We start from the raw sequence: 16762 nt of genomic DNA, 5'->3' as shown, positions 1-16762 counted from the left end.
TGTAGCCAGAGCTGGATCAGAGACCCCACGATCTCTTAAGATTCTGGTCTCACTAGCCAAACCCTCAAATTCAGCGACCGTAAAGTAGGGTGGAATATGGGACCTTGGGAGAGCAGGTCTGGACAACATGGAAGCAACCATGGCTCCTTCACTGCTAAGTTTACGATTTCTGCTAACCAAGATCCAGGAGCCACTAGGATCACCAACTTCCCCTCCACCTGAATTCTGCTCAACAAATGTGACAAAAGCTGGACCAGAGGATTCAGGTTGAACCGAAAACCAAGGGATCACTAAGGCATCCATCGCGATCGGATTCCTGGTTCTGGAATCAAACCTGTCGAGCTTGTAGTTGGCGGCACAGTGGTGTAGTGGTTAGCACTTTCACCTAGCAGCAAGAGGGTCGCTGGTTCAAATCCCAACAACGACACTACCTGCCTGGAGTTTGCATGTTCTCCCTGTGCCTGCGTGGGTTTCCTCTGGGCACTCCGGTTTCTTCCCACACTCCAAAGACATGCTGGTAGGTTAATTGGATCCTGTATAAAAAATTAGCCCTACTGTGTATGTATGTGAGTTAGGGACATTAGATTGTAAGCTCCTTGAGGGCAGGGACTGATGTGAATGTGCAATGTTTTTGTAAAGCGCTGCGTAAATTGACAGCGCTATATAAGTACCTGAAAAATAAATAATAAACATGGAGGCCAATAGATCTACATCGGGAATACCCCAATGTTGACAGATCAGTTAAAAGACCTCGGGTTGCAGGGACCACTCCCCTGGAAACAACTGCTGGCGACTTAGAAAGTCTGCCTGCCAGTTGTCCACCCCCAGGATTAAAACCGCTGACAGAAATGGTGACTCTGCCCAATACAGGATGTGGTTCACCTCCTTCTGCATTGATTGTGCAATGATTGACTTCTGGTTCCCCCCGATGGTTGATATAAGCTACCAGAGTCACGTTGTCAGACTGAATCCTGACAGGACACCTCCTGGCCTGGTCGTCCAAGCAACCAGCGCCAAACAGGCTGCCCGGACCTCCAAGATGTTGATGGGTAAAACCTTTTCTCCATGAGACCACCTTCCCTGGATAGAGATTTCCTCCAGGACCGCTCCCCAGCCCACAAGGCGGGCATCTGTGGTTACTACCTTTCCGGTCACAGGCAGAAATTATTTCCCCTTAGCTTGCTTAGGACCAGCCACCAGGTCAGATCCTGTCTTACCCTTAGGGAAAGAAACATTGGGGAATCCAGAGCTCTGAGTTTTTTGTTCCCAATAGGACAGAATACTGTTCTGGAACAGTCTGGAGTGTAATTGCGTATAAGGGACTGCTTCGAATGAGGACACCATCTTGTCCAGCAGCCTCATGCACAGCCGCACCAGACCCTTCAAGGCCAGACCCCTTTTTTGATGGCAGGAAAATCTTTGCCTGAGCAGTATCAAGAATCAGACCGAAATATTCCAGAATTTGAACAGGCCTTAAGGCAGGCTTTTCTAAGTTTACAACCCAACTATGATTTTCTAAGAACTGGACGGTCCGGGAAACATCCCTTCTTAGACCTGGTCCTGACCGATTTCTTGATCAGCAGGTCATCTAGGTAACCCATTACTGAGATGCCCTGAGACCTTAGACCGGGCCCCAACACCGGGGCCAAGACTTTAATAAACACCCAGGGAGCTGTTGCCAGACCGAACAGCAGAGCCACAAACTGAAAATGGGACTGCCCTACTACAAAACGCAAAAACCTCTGATGGAGCCTGAAAATTGGTACATGGAGGTATGCATCCTTGATATCTATATAAGCCAGAAAATCCCCTCTTCCTAGAGAGGCTACCACAGAGCGCATTGATTCCATGCGAAAAGACCGAATAGTCAGATATTGGTTCAGAGCTTTGAGATCTAGAATGGGTCTTGCCTCTTACCTCGATGTTTGGTTTTAGCATTATAAAAAAATTTGAGTAAAAACCTGTGAACCTTTCGCTGGTTGGAACCTCCACAATCACACCCTGCACCCACAAATATTCCAGGGCCTGGAATAAGAACTTTTTTTTTTACTGGGCAAACAGGGACATTTGAACTCAGAAACCGAGAAGGAGGAAACTCTCTGAACTCTTATCATGTAGCCCCTTGCCACTGTGGACAAGAACCACCTGTCCTTCACCACTCCTTCCCAAGTTTCTGAGAACTGTAGGAGCCCCCCCACCTGCACGAGTGGGGTCACCCCTTCATAAGGCGGATTTGGAACCTGATTTTACAGGCCTTTGGCCCCAGGGTTTTTTCTGACCTTGATTTTGAGGTCTTCTAAACCCTGAGGCCATCAGAAAACTGCTTAGAAGCTGACGTGTTAGGAGGTTGCGTAACACTTGGAGCTTTAAAAGATGGATGTTTAATCCTCTTTATAACCGGCAACTGCGCTTTTTCCCACCTGAAATCTTCTGGATGTATTTATCCAGATCCTCATCAAAGAGACGTTCCCCATGGAAAGGAAAAGCTGTCAAGTAATTCTGCTGACCAATTCTAAAGCCATGGTGCTCTGCGCATATGAACAGAGAAGAGCAACTCGGGGGATCTGTTGAGATAGAATCCTTAAGGGCATCTACCGCAAAACACAAGGCGCGTGGAAACTCCGCCAAGTGTTCAGAAGACTCCCCTTGAATAGGCAGACTTGTAGTCACCCTTTTAAAATGATCCTTTAAGAATTGGTAAACTCCTATAGCCGCTATAGCTGGTTAAACAGCAGAGCCAGGAGTGGCAAAGGAAGCTTTAAGTAAGGATTCCAACTTTTTATCTGCTGGATCCTTAAAAACCTGGGCATTATCAACCGGGCAGGTCAAATTCTTGTTCACAGAAGAAATATTAGCATCTAATGAAGGCATACACCACTTCCTCTTGAATTTCTCCTGCATAGGATAAAGCAAAGAAAATCTCTTGGGAGGAAGTCCTCATACACCAGCTGTTCCAGCAGGGGGTGTAAAAGAAAAGCTTGGAAATTATGCTGAGAGTACAAAAAACCCAAAGAAGAAAAGGAGGCTTCTGACCTTTCCAGAGGAGGTAATTTAAACCCTGTCCGAACCATTTCAATGAGGGACTGAATCAGTAGCCTCGGAGAGTGAGATGCTGAAAATGGTTTCTCAGAATCTGAACCCTCAGAAGAGAAACTATCTTCCAAATCATTAACATCCACCTCTTCGTCTTCTGCCCAATCTGGTCATCCTTAGTAACATAGGTAGACACTGAGGCATTGGAGGTAGCAACAATACCTGATGAGCGTAATGGCCCAGATTGACTAGCTGCTTCAGGCCTCTCAGGGGAAGATAGCACAGCAGGAGCCAAACTAGGGCTATTAATCCTGATGCAGGAACACTTGTCCCTTTCCCTGCGGTGCCCCCCCTCTTCTTTTTCTGGAAGACATTGCTTTACATAAAGTAGGACCCAGAAGTAAGGTAACCACCTGTTGTACAAAAGGTAGACACTAATTTTGATCCAGCACTATACAGCTATCACAGAACAACTACCCTTCTCCTACTGTTTAGCCATGCCCAAGCCTCCAAATTCAAAATCCCAAACAGAAACTGCAACCGTCTCTTTGTCCCATAGGTCCCAGTCAGCAGCTCAGATTAGCAGAGAAACAGTCCCATCCGGCCAGCAGCACCTCATAGAAGAGTGAGGTGATCTATGTGCACGCAGTGACGTCATCTGTGCGCACCCCTAGAGATATATGGAGACACAGAGCCAAGTTGACCGGAGAGTCCAGACACAGAAGGTACAGAGGCACAATACATTTCTGCCGACATGTAGTGGCCAAAACAGGGTACTACAGCCCAGGAGAGAAAATGTGCAATTCCTTCCTTTCCCGCAAACTTTTTTAAAAAAAAGAGGGAAAAAGAAACGGACTTACCAGTCCCGCCGCAGGGTCCTATATAGGACCCAAACTTCACTCATCACTGCTTTGTCAATCAGACCTTCAAGGACCGACTCCCCATTTTTCATGGGGTTCACACCCTCAGATCTTTAGAGCACCCTGCTGGCAAACTCCTTGGGATAATAAATAACCAGGGTTCCATTTATCAGGGTCCAGTGCCTAGATGGGTCACAATACAGGCAATACCTTGGGTCTTCTTAGCTGAGGCTAGGGTACAATCTACTTAGTGATTAGCCATCTGAATGGATCCGATCAAAATGCCCCCTTACTGGGACATCATTTAAGATTGAAGAGCTTTAACAGCCATGACCACCACTTTCAAGAAACTGGCGAAAAAATGGCGAAAAAACTGAGGTTCTTCCTGTATGGGAGGGGTTATATGGGAGGAACTTCCTTTCTATTGGTTGCCAGTGTCCAATCAGCATAAGGTAGCGTATAACCCAGATAGTCATTATTACCGTCTGTTCCCTGTAATGTACGATAAAAAAATAACTAATGCAGCTACCACATCTAAAAGCTGGTAAGCTGCAATATATTCCATTTTTGTTTTTTGGGGGTTTAGATATAATTTAAATACTGTAATTTTATTTTCTGGTCTGCATGTGAAGTGCCACAAGACAGACTTCTATGCAATGCAATATGTACTGTACTTGAAGGAAAACTTTAATGTGTATGAAAATATCCCATCTGAGAAGAAGATAAGCCATTTCTCTGTCGCTCATTGACAGACGCAGTCTTCTTAATTGATATCAGTAGGGTTATACTGCCAGGAGTAGGACACTAGGCTAGAAAAAAAGTTCTAGCTACGCCTATGGGCAGTCCCAGGGGTTATACACTCTCACTTCCTGCTATAGGGTGTCATTTTTGATCTGCCTAGTCAGGAGTAAGGACCTAAGTTCCTTGCTGGGATCTCTGGTCCTGGCAAGTTTTTTTAGATAATTTTTTTTTTTAGCTAGTTTTTTTTCTTTGGATTGTTCCTGTGAGATCTACAAGCAATTATGCTGGATCTGTGCAAAGGGCTGGATGTTGAAATCCAGTGGTCACCCCAGCCGGCCAACAAGCGCATGCAAGCCCTAGCTTCGCACTGGGTCGGCCGCGCCATAGTCCCACTGGACGGGGACTGGCCCCGCGAGTTAAACATCTCGCCAGGTCGCATACGGTCGGTCTGAGCCCGAGTCGCAGCATCCTATTTGGCCGATAGCCCTCCCACCTTGGTGGAGAGGGGTTCTGTCAGGAGTTGGCGCCTGCCTGTTCCGGTATGGTGAGTAACATGTTCCCCCCCCCTCTCCCCCTGACGGGTTTTGGGGTCGAAGTGCCCCCCTCGCTGGGATGGTCGGACCCTCACAATCTCTGGTTCCCCTCTGTCCTGTAACGCACCCCCGCATATCTGCCCCAACCCCCCCCCTTCACTGCTGGGGATATTGGGATGTGACTCCAGGGGGCTGAATCTGGGTTACCCCCCTTCACCGGCGACAGCCAAACGATCGTGCGGGGGGTTGCTACCTGTTTTTTTCAGGCCTATCTGCCGATCGATATGTCTGTAGGCACGGGGGGGCCCCCAGGGGTCCCCTTTAGCACCGCGGGCCACCATTTTCTTGTAGCCTACATGTGCTCTGCATGGCGGTGGCTATCTTGATACACCCGGCTCGTATTTCAGTGCATGAGTTTCACTGTATGGGAGTTCCTGGAGGTGTGTATGTGTGTGGAGCCCCTCCCTAGACCTGGGCGCAATGATCTACAGACATTCTTTTGGAAGAAGATCGCTGCTGACACGTGCTGCTGAGACACTGGGCCTTCTGGTACATCTTGCTGTGAGTTGGTGAGCCTTGGGGTTCTCTCTCTGCTGGGGGGTCTCTAGTGCACGCTGCCGGACCACTTGGGGGCGCTATAGCGCAGCAGGACGATTTTTAAAAAAAAAGTTTTGTTTTTTTTTTTTTTCTCGAAATTTGCTAACGGGTTCCCCTGGTGTAACATTGACCCTCCTGAACATGTGTCCCCACCTGACCCCCTCAAGGTGACCGCAGGGCCCTCCGGTTCCCAGCTGGCTATAGATGCACTTCCGGCGGTCCTGGAATCGTTCGTGTCCTGGCTGGAGGTAGCCTTTTTAAAGGGCGAGGTGCTAGGAAACACCCTCCGCCTACCCCTGCCTCATCGGATGCCTCAGAATCGGAGTCTGAATCAGTCACTGCTGACACAGGTCTCCCTGCCGGGTCTACTGCCTCGTGCCCTGTCTCCTCTGATAGTGAGGATGGCATTTCTACCTTCGCTGCTGCGCAAGACAAGGCGCTGGTGGACGCACTGTTAGTGTCTGTGCGTGATACTCTAAAAATGGAGGACGCAGCTGCAGCTGAGGCGCAGGTTACATTTGGCACTTACGAGCCTTCCAGAGCAGCAAAGGTTTTTCCTTTTCCTGCGTACTTTGCCAATATGCTCAAAAAAGATTGGGACCATCCAAAACGTTCCCCTGGGATGCCTACGCGGATGCTAGGCGCTATCCTTTTGAAAAGTCCCTCATTAACAAATGACTGTGCCGCCTACGATGGATCCGCCGGTCTCCAGACTGAATAAAGCTACTATTAACCTGGTGGAGGATTCCCAATCTCTTAAGGATTTAGTGGATCTGAGGGCGGAGTCTGTGTCCCGCACTATGTTCTCCCTGGTGGGGTCTGCTTTAAGACCGGTGTTTACGATTGTCCTGGTTTCGCAAACCTCAACTAAATGGGCTACGCTATTATGCCGTGACCTGGAGAGGAGACAACTCCCCCCTGCGGTTTCGGAGCTGTTGGACCAACTGGTGCTAGGGCTGTAATTGTTTGTGATGCCGCACTGGATGCTGCTCCCATGCTGGGCCGTTTGTCATTTTCGGCAGTGGTCCTCCGGCGCATGTTGTGGCTGAAGTGCTGGTCTGCGGATCAGACTTCGAAGAAAGCTTAACTGATCTTCCCCTTCCGGGGGTTCACCTATTTTGGGCTGCCCTGGATGACTTTATCAAAGGTCTCCCTGGGGGTAAGAGTACCTTTCTCCCGTAGGCTAGCAAGGGTGAGAACCCCCGTCGCTGACGAGGATCCTCCTTTTCAGCACACAGGAAGTTCTTTCGTCCCTCAGGGTCAGTCGATGAGGCAAAGTCCTTCAAGGCTCCCTGGGGGGGTTCCCAGTGACCCTGGTCTGGAAAACTAAAATCAAATCTCTCTAGACCTGAGGACAAGGCCACTTCAGCCTGAAGGTGCGCCCCCACCCATATCTGGGGTGAGGGGACGTCTTTGCCGGTTCCTGGACCCGTGGCTCCCCGGATTCAAGACAGATGGGTTCACAAGGTCATGCGGTCGGGGTTCAAGATCGAGTTTCGCTCTGCCCCACTGGTAAGGTTCTTCCCTTCCACTGTGAGGCTGTCTCCAAATCGCTTACTGGCTCTCTTGGGGGCAATACGGGACCTGGTACAACAGAGAGTATTAGTTCTGGTTCCGTGTGCGGTCCCTTTCCAGGGGTTTTTTTCACACCTGTTCACAGTACCCAGGAAGGAAGGCAAGGTGCGTTCAATCCTGGCCTTAAGGAGCCCCATATGCGTAGGACACCAACGTCTTCTGCGCTTTGCAATGGGAGAGGACCTTTTATCAATTTGCGGCGTTACCATTTGGTCTCGCTTCTGCTCCTCGGGTCTTCACATAGGTGTTGGTTCCAGTTCTGGCGCTGTTGTGACAGCAGGGGAAATGGGTCTTGGGAGACTGGACTATCTGGGCCTGACTTTGGCATCGCCCTTAGTCAGGGTGTTTCTTCCTTCGGAAAAACTCCACGAGCTCCAGACTGCGATTCAGCTGTTGCTGTCTAGCAAATGGTCATCCCTTTGGACCTGTCTGTGAGTTCTGGGACTGATGGTGTAGTCTTCGAGGCGGTTCCTTTCGCTCATTCCACACGAGAATCCTCCAGATGGAAACCCTTCTCAAATGGAACAAAAAATCAAATTTCCCTGGACAACCAGATTTAGCTGAGCCAGGTGACCAGGTAGTCCCTGCTATGGTGGCTTCAGTCCCTGATGCTCACTCAAGGGAAGTCCTTCCTTTCGATTTATTGGACTATTTTCACCACGGATGCCAGTCTCTCCGGGTGGGGAGGGGTTCTCGGCGGATTTTCTGCTCAGGGAGTCTGGTCCCTGGAAGAATCCAGGTTGGCCTATTAAGGTTATATAAAAAATCAGGTGCGCTAAAATGATGTGTCACAGGTCAGAGGTGGAATTGACACTATATAAAGTGTCACTCACGCCTCTGGGATGTGTGCCAGGTTTAATATACAATAAACTGTATATCTACTATAAATAAATGTGCATCAAAGTGCAAAAAACATCTGTGTTGGGTGATAATCCGCACTCTACTTAACAGTTACCAGTGCTAGTTGGATGAAGGTGTCCACAGTCACATGTGCAAGTGATAGCTGATCCTCCAAAATAAACCACAAAGCAAAAACCCTCACCGGGGTTGTGATACGTGAACAATAATAATCCACAAACGTAAATACAGGTGATAAATAAAATATCTGTGAGTAAATGAAGAAAAACAATAACCCTCTGCAGGGCTATAACACTCAGTTCAAGGGATAACACCACTGTGAAATGGGTGAAGAAAAAAAAAGGGGAAGTGTCTCTAGTCCCAATTGAATTCCCACAGGGATGTGGAGAGATCCTAGGGAAGAATCCTCTTGAGACTATCAGGTGTAGACAGATCCGACCACCTTAGTGAAGACTAGCCCCTTACCAGAATGGAGAAGGTATGAAAGTGTTCATATCCGCTCCGATGTAAATAGATGCTCAGGAGAGGGAGTGAAGTCACTCAGATAGGGGGGGTTTAGCCTCTAACCAGATCTTGACAACAGTAGGGCTGATGTGCACACTCCTATACTGGTGAATCCCCTCAGTCCTGGCACTCTGGGCGGTATTCCTCTGTAGCCAAAGCGAAGTCTCCCCGATTTATATAGGTCTCTTTCAAATCATTTCATTCACTGCAATATTATCAACTGTGACATGCCCAGGTTAGATTGCACAATGTATTCTTTTAATCTTCCACACTGGAAAAGTGAAGTACTTCAACCCTCTTGTTCGAAATTGGTTATCAGATTTTATTGGACTCTTCTATGGGGAAACCCCTCTAGGCTGTTCCAGATTTTGGAATATCCCAGGTATGAGTAAGCAGGATTGGGATGGCTTTTACAACTAGTATTTCAGCATTGTTGGATCTCCAAATGAAAGCTGAAATTGTCCTCCTTTAGCTGTATACAGCAGGTTTCTGTGTCTGCTGAATGGGGAAGAGAGAGGACGGAGAGCGGTGACCCTGAAGAGTAAGAAATTGCGATCTGGCGGAAAACACCCATTCTGAGGGGACCCCACAATCGCTGCATGAAAAATCGCATAGAATCAAGACTCAAGATCAGCACTACTTAAAGGCAAAAGAACATTTTTGAAAGGGACCGGTCTTTTATATACCGAACCCAAATAGCCACTGGGGGAGACTCACATGACCCACCCAAAACCTTATACATGGCTGAATATGAAATCGCATAGGTTCTCGCTGTGCTAAAAGGGGAGCCACTCCAGCATACAAGGATTTAAAGAAAAAATATAAATGGTGACTGTCAACCTTGAAAAAGGCTCCCTAAGGGGCCGAAACGCGTAGGAACATAGGAGACATCTCTGATCTGGGAAACCCAAGCTTAACAGCAGGGAATGACAGAGATACACTCTTAAGTCACCATTAACCACATGTCACAAACCCTCTATCTACTACACACTTTCACAAGGGTCTATAACCCTATCACTCTAATGCAGTGTTTCTCAACTCCGGTCCTCAGGGCACACTAACAGGCCAGATTTTAAGTATTACCTTGGGGAGATGCAGACTAGAATACGGCAATCACTGAGCAGCAAATTATATCACCTGTGATGTATTTCAGTTTTCTTGCAAACCTGGCCTGTTAGTGTGCCCTGAGGACCGGAGTTGAGAAACACTGCTCTAATGTACTCAACTGTACATATGTTTTAAGTATTAAATACTACTTTATTATTCATCACTTATTTTGCTTGTACTTTTTCGTGATTACCCCTACCTGCCTAAAAAGTCCCACCTCTTATTGGCCTGAGGTACCAACAACCTACAAAACTCTTAACCAGGGACGACGGCAAACCCGACTACATACAGGGTCATAGAGATCAAAACCCCTTTACAACGGCCGACAGACCTTGGATCAAGGAGAATGGTCTCTCCATCTGGGGGTGTTCCATCAGTTGTGCCTTAGTTTGGGCACTCCAGATGTGGATCTGTTGGCGTCCCGGATCAACAGTAATGTGCAGCGGTTTGTAGCCCGCTCTCAGGATCCTCGGGTAGACGCCACTGACGCGCTGGTGGCCCTGTGGGGTCTGTATCAGCTGCTGTATGCCTTTCCTTCTCTCATATTACTACTGAGACTTCTTCACGGGATAGAGGCGGAAGGGATTCCGGTCATTCTTGTTGTTCCGGAGTGGCCTTGTTGGGCTAGTCGCAGATGCTCCCTGGGGACTTCCTCTCAGGGGGGCCTCCTGTCAGGGGCCAATCTTCAATCCTGTTTTGCGGTTGCTGGCTTTGATGGCTTGGCTGTTGAATGCCAGGTGCTGAAGAAAAGGGGATTGTCTGCTTCAGTCATTTCTACTCTGCTTACACCGAGGAAAGCGACTTCTAGAAAGATCTATCATCGTACGTGGAAGTCGTATATTATGTGGTGTGCGTCTGTTGGGGTTCCCCCACGCTCTTGCTCAGTGGCTCGATTGTTTGATTTTTTTCAACGGGGAGTTGATCAAAAGTTGGCCTTGAGTATATCAAGGGTCATGTCTCAGCCTTGGCAATATTCTTCCAAAGACCATTAACCACCCTTTCCCTGGTGCGTAACTTTATTCAGGGGGTGCGACGCCTGGTACCTCCGGTACCACCTTGGGACCTTGATTTGGTGCTGTCGGTACTCCAGAACCCTCCCTTTGAAAATTTTCAGGAGATTCCTCTGCTTACCTTGTCCCAGAAGGTGGCCTTCTTTGTGGCTATTACTTCTGCACACAGGGTGTCTGTACTGGCGGTGTTGTCCTGTCATTTTTCCTATCTGATGGTTCATAAGGATACAATGATACTTCATCCGGATCCGTCCTTCCTTCTGAAGGTGGTTTCCAGTTTTCATTCAAATGAAGACATCTTGTTAGCCTCTTTGTGTCCTAAGCCTAAACATCTGAAAGAAATTGCATTGCATGCTTTGGATGTGGTTCGGGCAATCAGGGTGTACCTGGTAACTACTGACTCTTTTCGAAGTCAGATTCATTTTTTGTGATCACGGATGGCCCTGGAAAGGGGTTGCCTGCGTCTGCTGCTACGGTTTCGAGATGGATCAGGCAGATGGTGGTACAGGCTTATTCGATAAGGGTCAGGTTCCTCCTTTCCCTGTTCAGGTGCATTCTACTCGGGCGCTTAGTGCTTCCTGGGTTTTTCGCCATCTGGCATCTGTACTTCAGGTTTGCGAGGCGGCTACCTGGTCATCTGTTCACACCTTTACAAAGTATTGTAAAGTTGATGTGCTGACATCTGCGGATGCCTCTTTTGGCCGCAAAGTTTTGCAGGCTGCTGTTTAAGGAGACCCTTAGTCTCCCTTGAGGCTTTCTGTTTCTCAGGTGGGTCTCATCTTATTGTTTCCATGAGTCCTATGTTACCTGGTTGGCTATGTTTAGCCTTGTGGACTTGTTTCTGCTGTCCCATCCCTCATTTATGGCACTGCTTTAGGACGTCCCTACTGATATCAATTAAGAAGACTGCGTCTGTCAATGAACGACAGAGAACACTGGATTTTTGACTTACCGTAAAATACTTTTTTCTTAAGCTCATTGACAGACGCAGTACCCGCCCCTCTATTTTTGAGTTGGGTTGGTATTTCTCTGACACTGCTTTGATACAAAACTGACATCCTATAGCAGGAAGTGAGAGGGTATACCCCCTGGGACTGCCCATAGGCGTAGCCAGAACTTTTTTTTCTGCCTAGTGTCCTACTCATGTAGGGGGCAGTATAAACCTACTGATATCAATTAAGAAAACTGCATCTGTCAATGAGCTTAAGAGAAAAGGATTTTACGGTAAGTCAAAAATCCAGTTTTTTTGCATGACAGAGCTTTAGGTGAAATACCCAACGACTGCATTTTTAAGCAGCATACAGCATTTGCTTGATCCATATAAAACTAGTAGGGAATTTTTAATATACTTTACTTTTTATATTCCGTATTTAATATTGGTGTTGGACAGTGCCCTTCGTCAAACCTGTATCAATCAAGATGATAATGGTACTGAAGACAGCTGAATAGTCTTTGCTATCCATACGGAGTTGTACTATCGTGATCAAAGTACCATATAGCATCATTTACTGATGGTGCCAGTTAATGGAAGAGTCCTGTTGGTTTTTCTGTGACATGTATTACCTGATGCTTCTAAAGTAACATGCTTTTCTTTCTTGCCAGGATGAAGACCTTAAGTGGGTGGAAGAAAATATCCCATCTTCATTTGCTGATGTGTAATTATATATTTTTTTCTTCCTTTTCTGTATGCTTTTTAAAGCGGAGCTCCAGGCTCCTTACAAGAAAAAAAAAAATAAGTCAGCATCTGCAAATACTGTAGCTGCTGACTTTTAAATATTAGGACACGTACCTGTCCACAAGTCCAGCAGTCTTCACCCGAGCCGAGTTTTCAATCGGCTATCGGGTGTTGCTGCCGCCATCTCGGCTAAGGGAAAACCTTGCAGTGAAGTCTTGCAGCTTAATAGTGGGTTCCCTACTGCACATGCGCGAAGCACGCTGCACTTTGTGAATGGCCCGGCGGCGGGGGAAGGAGTAGGGGAGCTGAACTGTGGAGGGGGGTGTCAATGACTGTCTTGTGGACAACTATCAAATCAGCAGTCTTCCCCAAGATTGTGTAACCTACTGAACCAGACTGAGAGACCATTTAAAGGCTCTGGAAACCTTTACAGGCGTTTTGAGTTAATTAGCTGATTAGAGTGTGACCCATGAGTCTACAATATTGAACTTTTTCACAACATTCAAATTTTCTGGGATACTGAATTTTGGGTTTTCACTAGCTGTAAGCCATAATCCTCAAAATGAAAAGCAAAAAATGCTTAAAATATATCACTCTGTGTCATTAATCGATATAAAATGAGTTTCACTTTTTGAATTGAATTACTGGAATAAATATACTTTTTGATGATATTCTATTTATTTGAATGTATACTATTCCAAAGACATTTATTGTTTTTGAGATGCTGCAATAACCAAGAAGTCTGTAAACAGTAGTCATGCAGGAATCAAAATTGCTACACTTTTTCACCCCTTTTTCGTCAAACAGCTGCAGCTCCTGAACATGTCTGCCTAAGTTTTATTTGTGGTAATGAGAAGGTACACATAAACTGACCATATGGTGTAGCTCATGTAGAAATGATATACAATATAACCGTATTTTTTAGTACAGATATTATTTAAACTCTGGCGCCAAATGCTATACTCGCCTGTCCCTTGCTCTCCTTAGATTTTCACTTTTGTGGCTTGCTTGGGAGTCAGCCTACTCATGAAAAGTCCCATAGTCTGGCCATGCATTCATAGTTTTCTTTTTTTTTTTTTAAGGCCCAATGGTGGAGTGCAGTAGTTAGGGAGTTTAATAGAAATAGAATAAAAGGGATTAAAAACACTCACAATGTGCGAGATGAGACAAGTGTAAAGCAATGCTGTTGTAGTCCGAGATCCATCCGATATCTTCAGGGCCACTGCACTATGGTGCAGACATCCGGAGCTCCGCTTCCAATGGTGGACAGGCCTTTTAAAGTATTGAATGGGCATATGTGGAGCCTGTGGAGGTTTACAAAGAACAGGGATAGGATTTGCAGAGCTCCACTGGGTTATGTAAGGCATAACTGTACTAAAAGTACAGTTAACATTTTAATAACTGTATAAATCTGCATAGGGTTGATGACTGTGTTGGCACAAATTTTTGAATTTCCTGCTCACCTTGGTATGATTTTATGTGTTCTTTTTTTTTCTTTTTTTTTTTCTTTAGGGCGCTTCCAGTATTATTGGACTCCGATGAGGTAATTTAGGCATGATTAATGATGCTTATTTATTAAGGAATAAAGACTCCTTGTTTTTAATTAGAAAAAAGTTTTATTGAGATTTAAACTATAAAAAAGGAACAAAAGAAAAGATTGTGACCTCGGTTTTCACATAAGGCAACACCGATCCAAGGCCTAGTTAAACAGTAAAATAAAAAATATACGATTTCTCATTGGCTGAGAAACAAAAGCTTTAGAAAAACAACATATGCAGTCAATAGGTGATAGCCCCGTTTAATCTAACAATAATTAACTACTACTGCCAGAGATAGTATGCCAAGATAGAAGATATACAAATAGACTCCTTTTACATTGTGAGTTAATGATTTTAAATCTTATTTCAGGAGATCATGATGACCAAATATGAAATGTCAAAGATCGAGTGATGTCAACAGAGATTGCTCCTTGACAATGAACTGTGAACTGCTTCACCGGGAGGCCAGAATTGGTACTGGCTACTTCAGTGTTGGAGACTTCTGATGATAATTCAGTATATGGCGTGTTTGTACTATCCAATCATAAACAGATCTTCCTTCTTTATACATCTGACTAAAAATGTGTCATAAGGGGATTTTTTTTTTTACAGCATAAAGACTTCAACTTCCATGCAAATTTTAATTTTTGAATGTATTATTCACTATTTAAAAAAAAAACTATTTTGCTGGATTGAGTTCAAGTCCTAAGATTATTTATAAGCCTTTATGTAACATTTCACACTCTTAAAACATACTATGCTTGGCCAATTGAGCATCATGAGATGTTTTTCAGTAACAGCTGTTCCAACATATCAGTTCCTGTCATTCATCATTAGAGAATAGTCGCTGAATATTTCCATTAACAGATATTGCAGTGTAACAGCGATTCATTCTAGATTCCGTCTGTGTGTTCTGTGATCTTTCAAACAAATTTGTTAGCCATTCCAATACAGTTGTGTGAATGATCCAGGCTATATTTCTTATATTGCATACAGACATTTTTTGCATTGTCAGTATCACATTAACAAAGCGAGCACATTTCGAGCCATTGGCAGATGTTTTGAAAGAAAATATAGATGAAGCAAGGTTCTTTGCTAATGTGCATACATTTTGCGGAGTTTTCAGAAGATCCTTTTAAAGCACTTATAATAGGAGAGCGGTCAGCACTTTATCCCCACACATTGCTTATGCAATAGCTGGGATTATAATCAGCTGTGTTAATTACAAAAGCAATAATTATTCAGAACGATGTCTGAATATTCTATTTATTTTCTGATGGGGTGTATGCAGCTACTTTGGTTCAAATTAATTTTGTTTTTAAAAATGTGAATCTGATGAAGAGCTAAATCTTTTAAAGAGGTTAATTTAGTATATGCTCATAATGGATGTCGTTATTGCTTGCAAGATTTAATGGTCCCATATGTCTGTACCACTATCTTGAAATGGATAATAGACATGTATGTTATGTTGGAGCAGACATGCACAGATGATAATGACATGGACTACTTTGATGGCTGTTAGCTAGGCTAGCAATTGTTTCAGACTCAACAGAAAATCGCAGCTGTAGGTATAAGGAGCACTGAGCAGTTATGTCCAGTAATGAGCAGCCACCAATCAGGAATTGGCTTTTTCTAATTTAGTATTGTCCTATCAAAGCATGCCATTTTCTGATCACCAAGTCTATTGCTTATCATGCACAGTTAAAGGCTGAAGATGACCATACACTACAGTCTGATGGTAGATCTACAATCGTTTGTACAATCAACTATATGGAGTTCACGGGACTGCCTGGTTTCATACAACAGAATGTGTTGTTAGGTTTGTCCTATATTACATAGTTTTGGTAAAATCTAAAGGAGATTGTACCATTAGATTGTATAATGTATGGCCAGCTTTATACCTGACCTGTCTGAGTGAAGTGTTATATTGTTCCTTTGCACCCACTCTGCTGCTCTGAAGACTTGTTTTGTGCAAACGTTGCTTCCTATCCCTGCCATTACCAAGCTTTACACCTATGGAGTTCTTGCAGATTCTGACACACACAGGCAGAAGATGCTGTAGGACCAAGTAACCCACAACTACTAAAGTGCAGTATTGACATTTAAATAAAGCCTTTTTGTTTTTAGTGCTTTATTGCTTTGGTGTTCTTCTATACCAATCTGATTAGTGACCAGGAATCATGTCTGCCAATCCACAAAAAATTGTGGGTTATGTTTCAAATGACTGAGGCTGGATTCACACTTTGCATTGTGAAATTGCATGCAGTTTTCTGCATTGTGACGTGTTTTGGGTGTTGATGTGCCTTTACTGCATTTCCCTGCACTTATTTTGCATGGTACTGCTTGACAAAAAAAGTGTTGGTCACAAAGCATATTGCATTAAATAAATCATAACATAATTATATTTCTATGAGCCCCAAAAAATACACGATCCTGTAAAAATGATGCAGACTGGGTTTTCCATAATACACTGCATTTCAGCACAAATATGAATTCCTTGATTGATTTGTATGCCGGTTCCATGTTTTGATGTGGCTGTTGCTGGCTGCATTGTACCTCTGGGAACTGCTTAGATTTGAATGCAGTCTGAATGTTGATCAGCTGTTTCGGTCTTGGAGACAGTGAACAGTGATAGCTTTGTGCATTTGTTCAGAACAGATTCCTCTTGTAAACTGATCATTCCCTAGCACAGGTAAATTGAATTCAGTAACTCTTCCTGGTCATGATGTAG

The 16762-nt window shown here is 44.9% G+C and overlaps 1 protein-coding gene across 1 annotated transcript in view; it reads left to right on the top strand.

Annotated features, from left to right (window-relative positions):
- TMEM87B (transmembrane protein 87B) overlaps nucleotides 1-15533 on the top strand; it is a 206756-nt gene extending 191223 nt beyond the window's left edge. Inside the window, exons 17-19 of the mRNA XM_082250961.1 lie at nucleotides 12421-12473; nucleotides 14006-14036; nucleotides 14402-15533. Coding sequence (XP_082107087.1) covers nucleotides 12421-12473; nucleotides 14006-14036; nucleotides 14402-14443 — 126 coding nt within the window. The 3' untranslated portion in view covers nucleotides 14444-15533. The remainder of the gene's footprint in view (nucleotides 1-12420; nucleotides 12474-14005; nucleotides 14037-14401) is intronic.
- Nucleotides 15534-16762: the final 1229 nt, after the last annotated feature.

This window comes from Pelophylax lessonae, assembly GCF_965119305.1.
Source record: "Pelophylax lessonae genome assembly, chromosome: 3".
In the NCBI taxonomy this organism is placed as follows: domain Eukaryota; kingdom Metazoa; phylum Chordata; class Amphibia; order Anura; family Ranidae; genus Pelophylax; species Pelophylax lessonae.
Note: the sequence above shows the minus strand (reverse complement) of the source record. Positions and strands in the feature narration are given on the sequence as shown.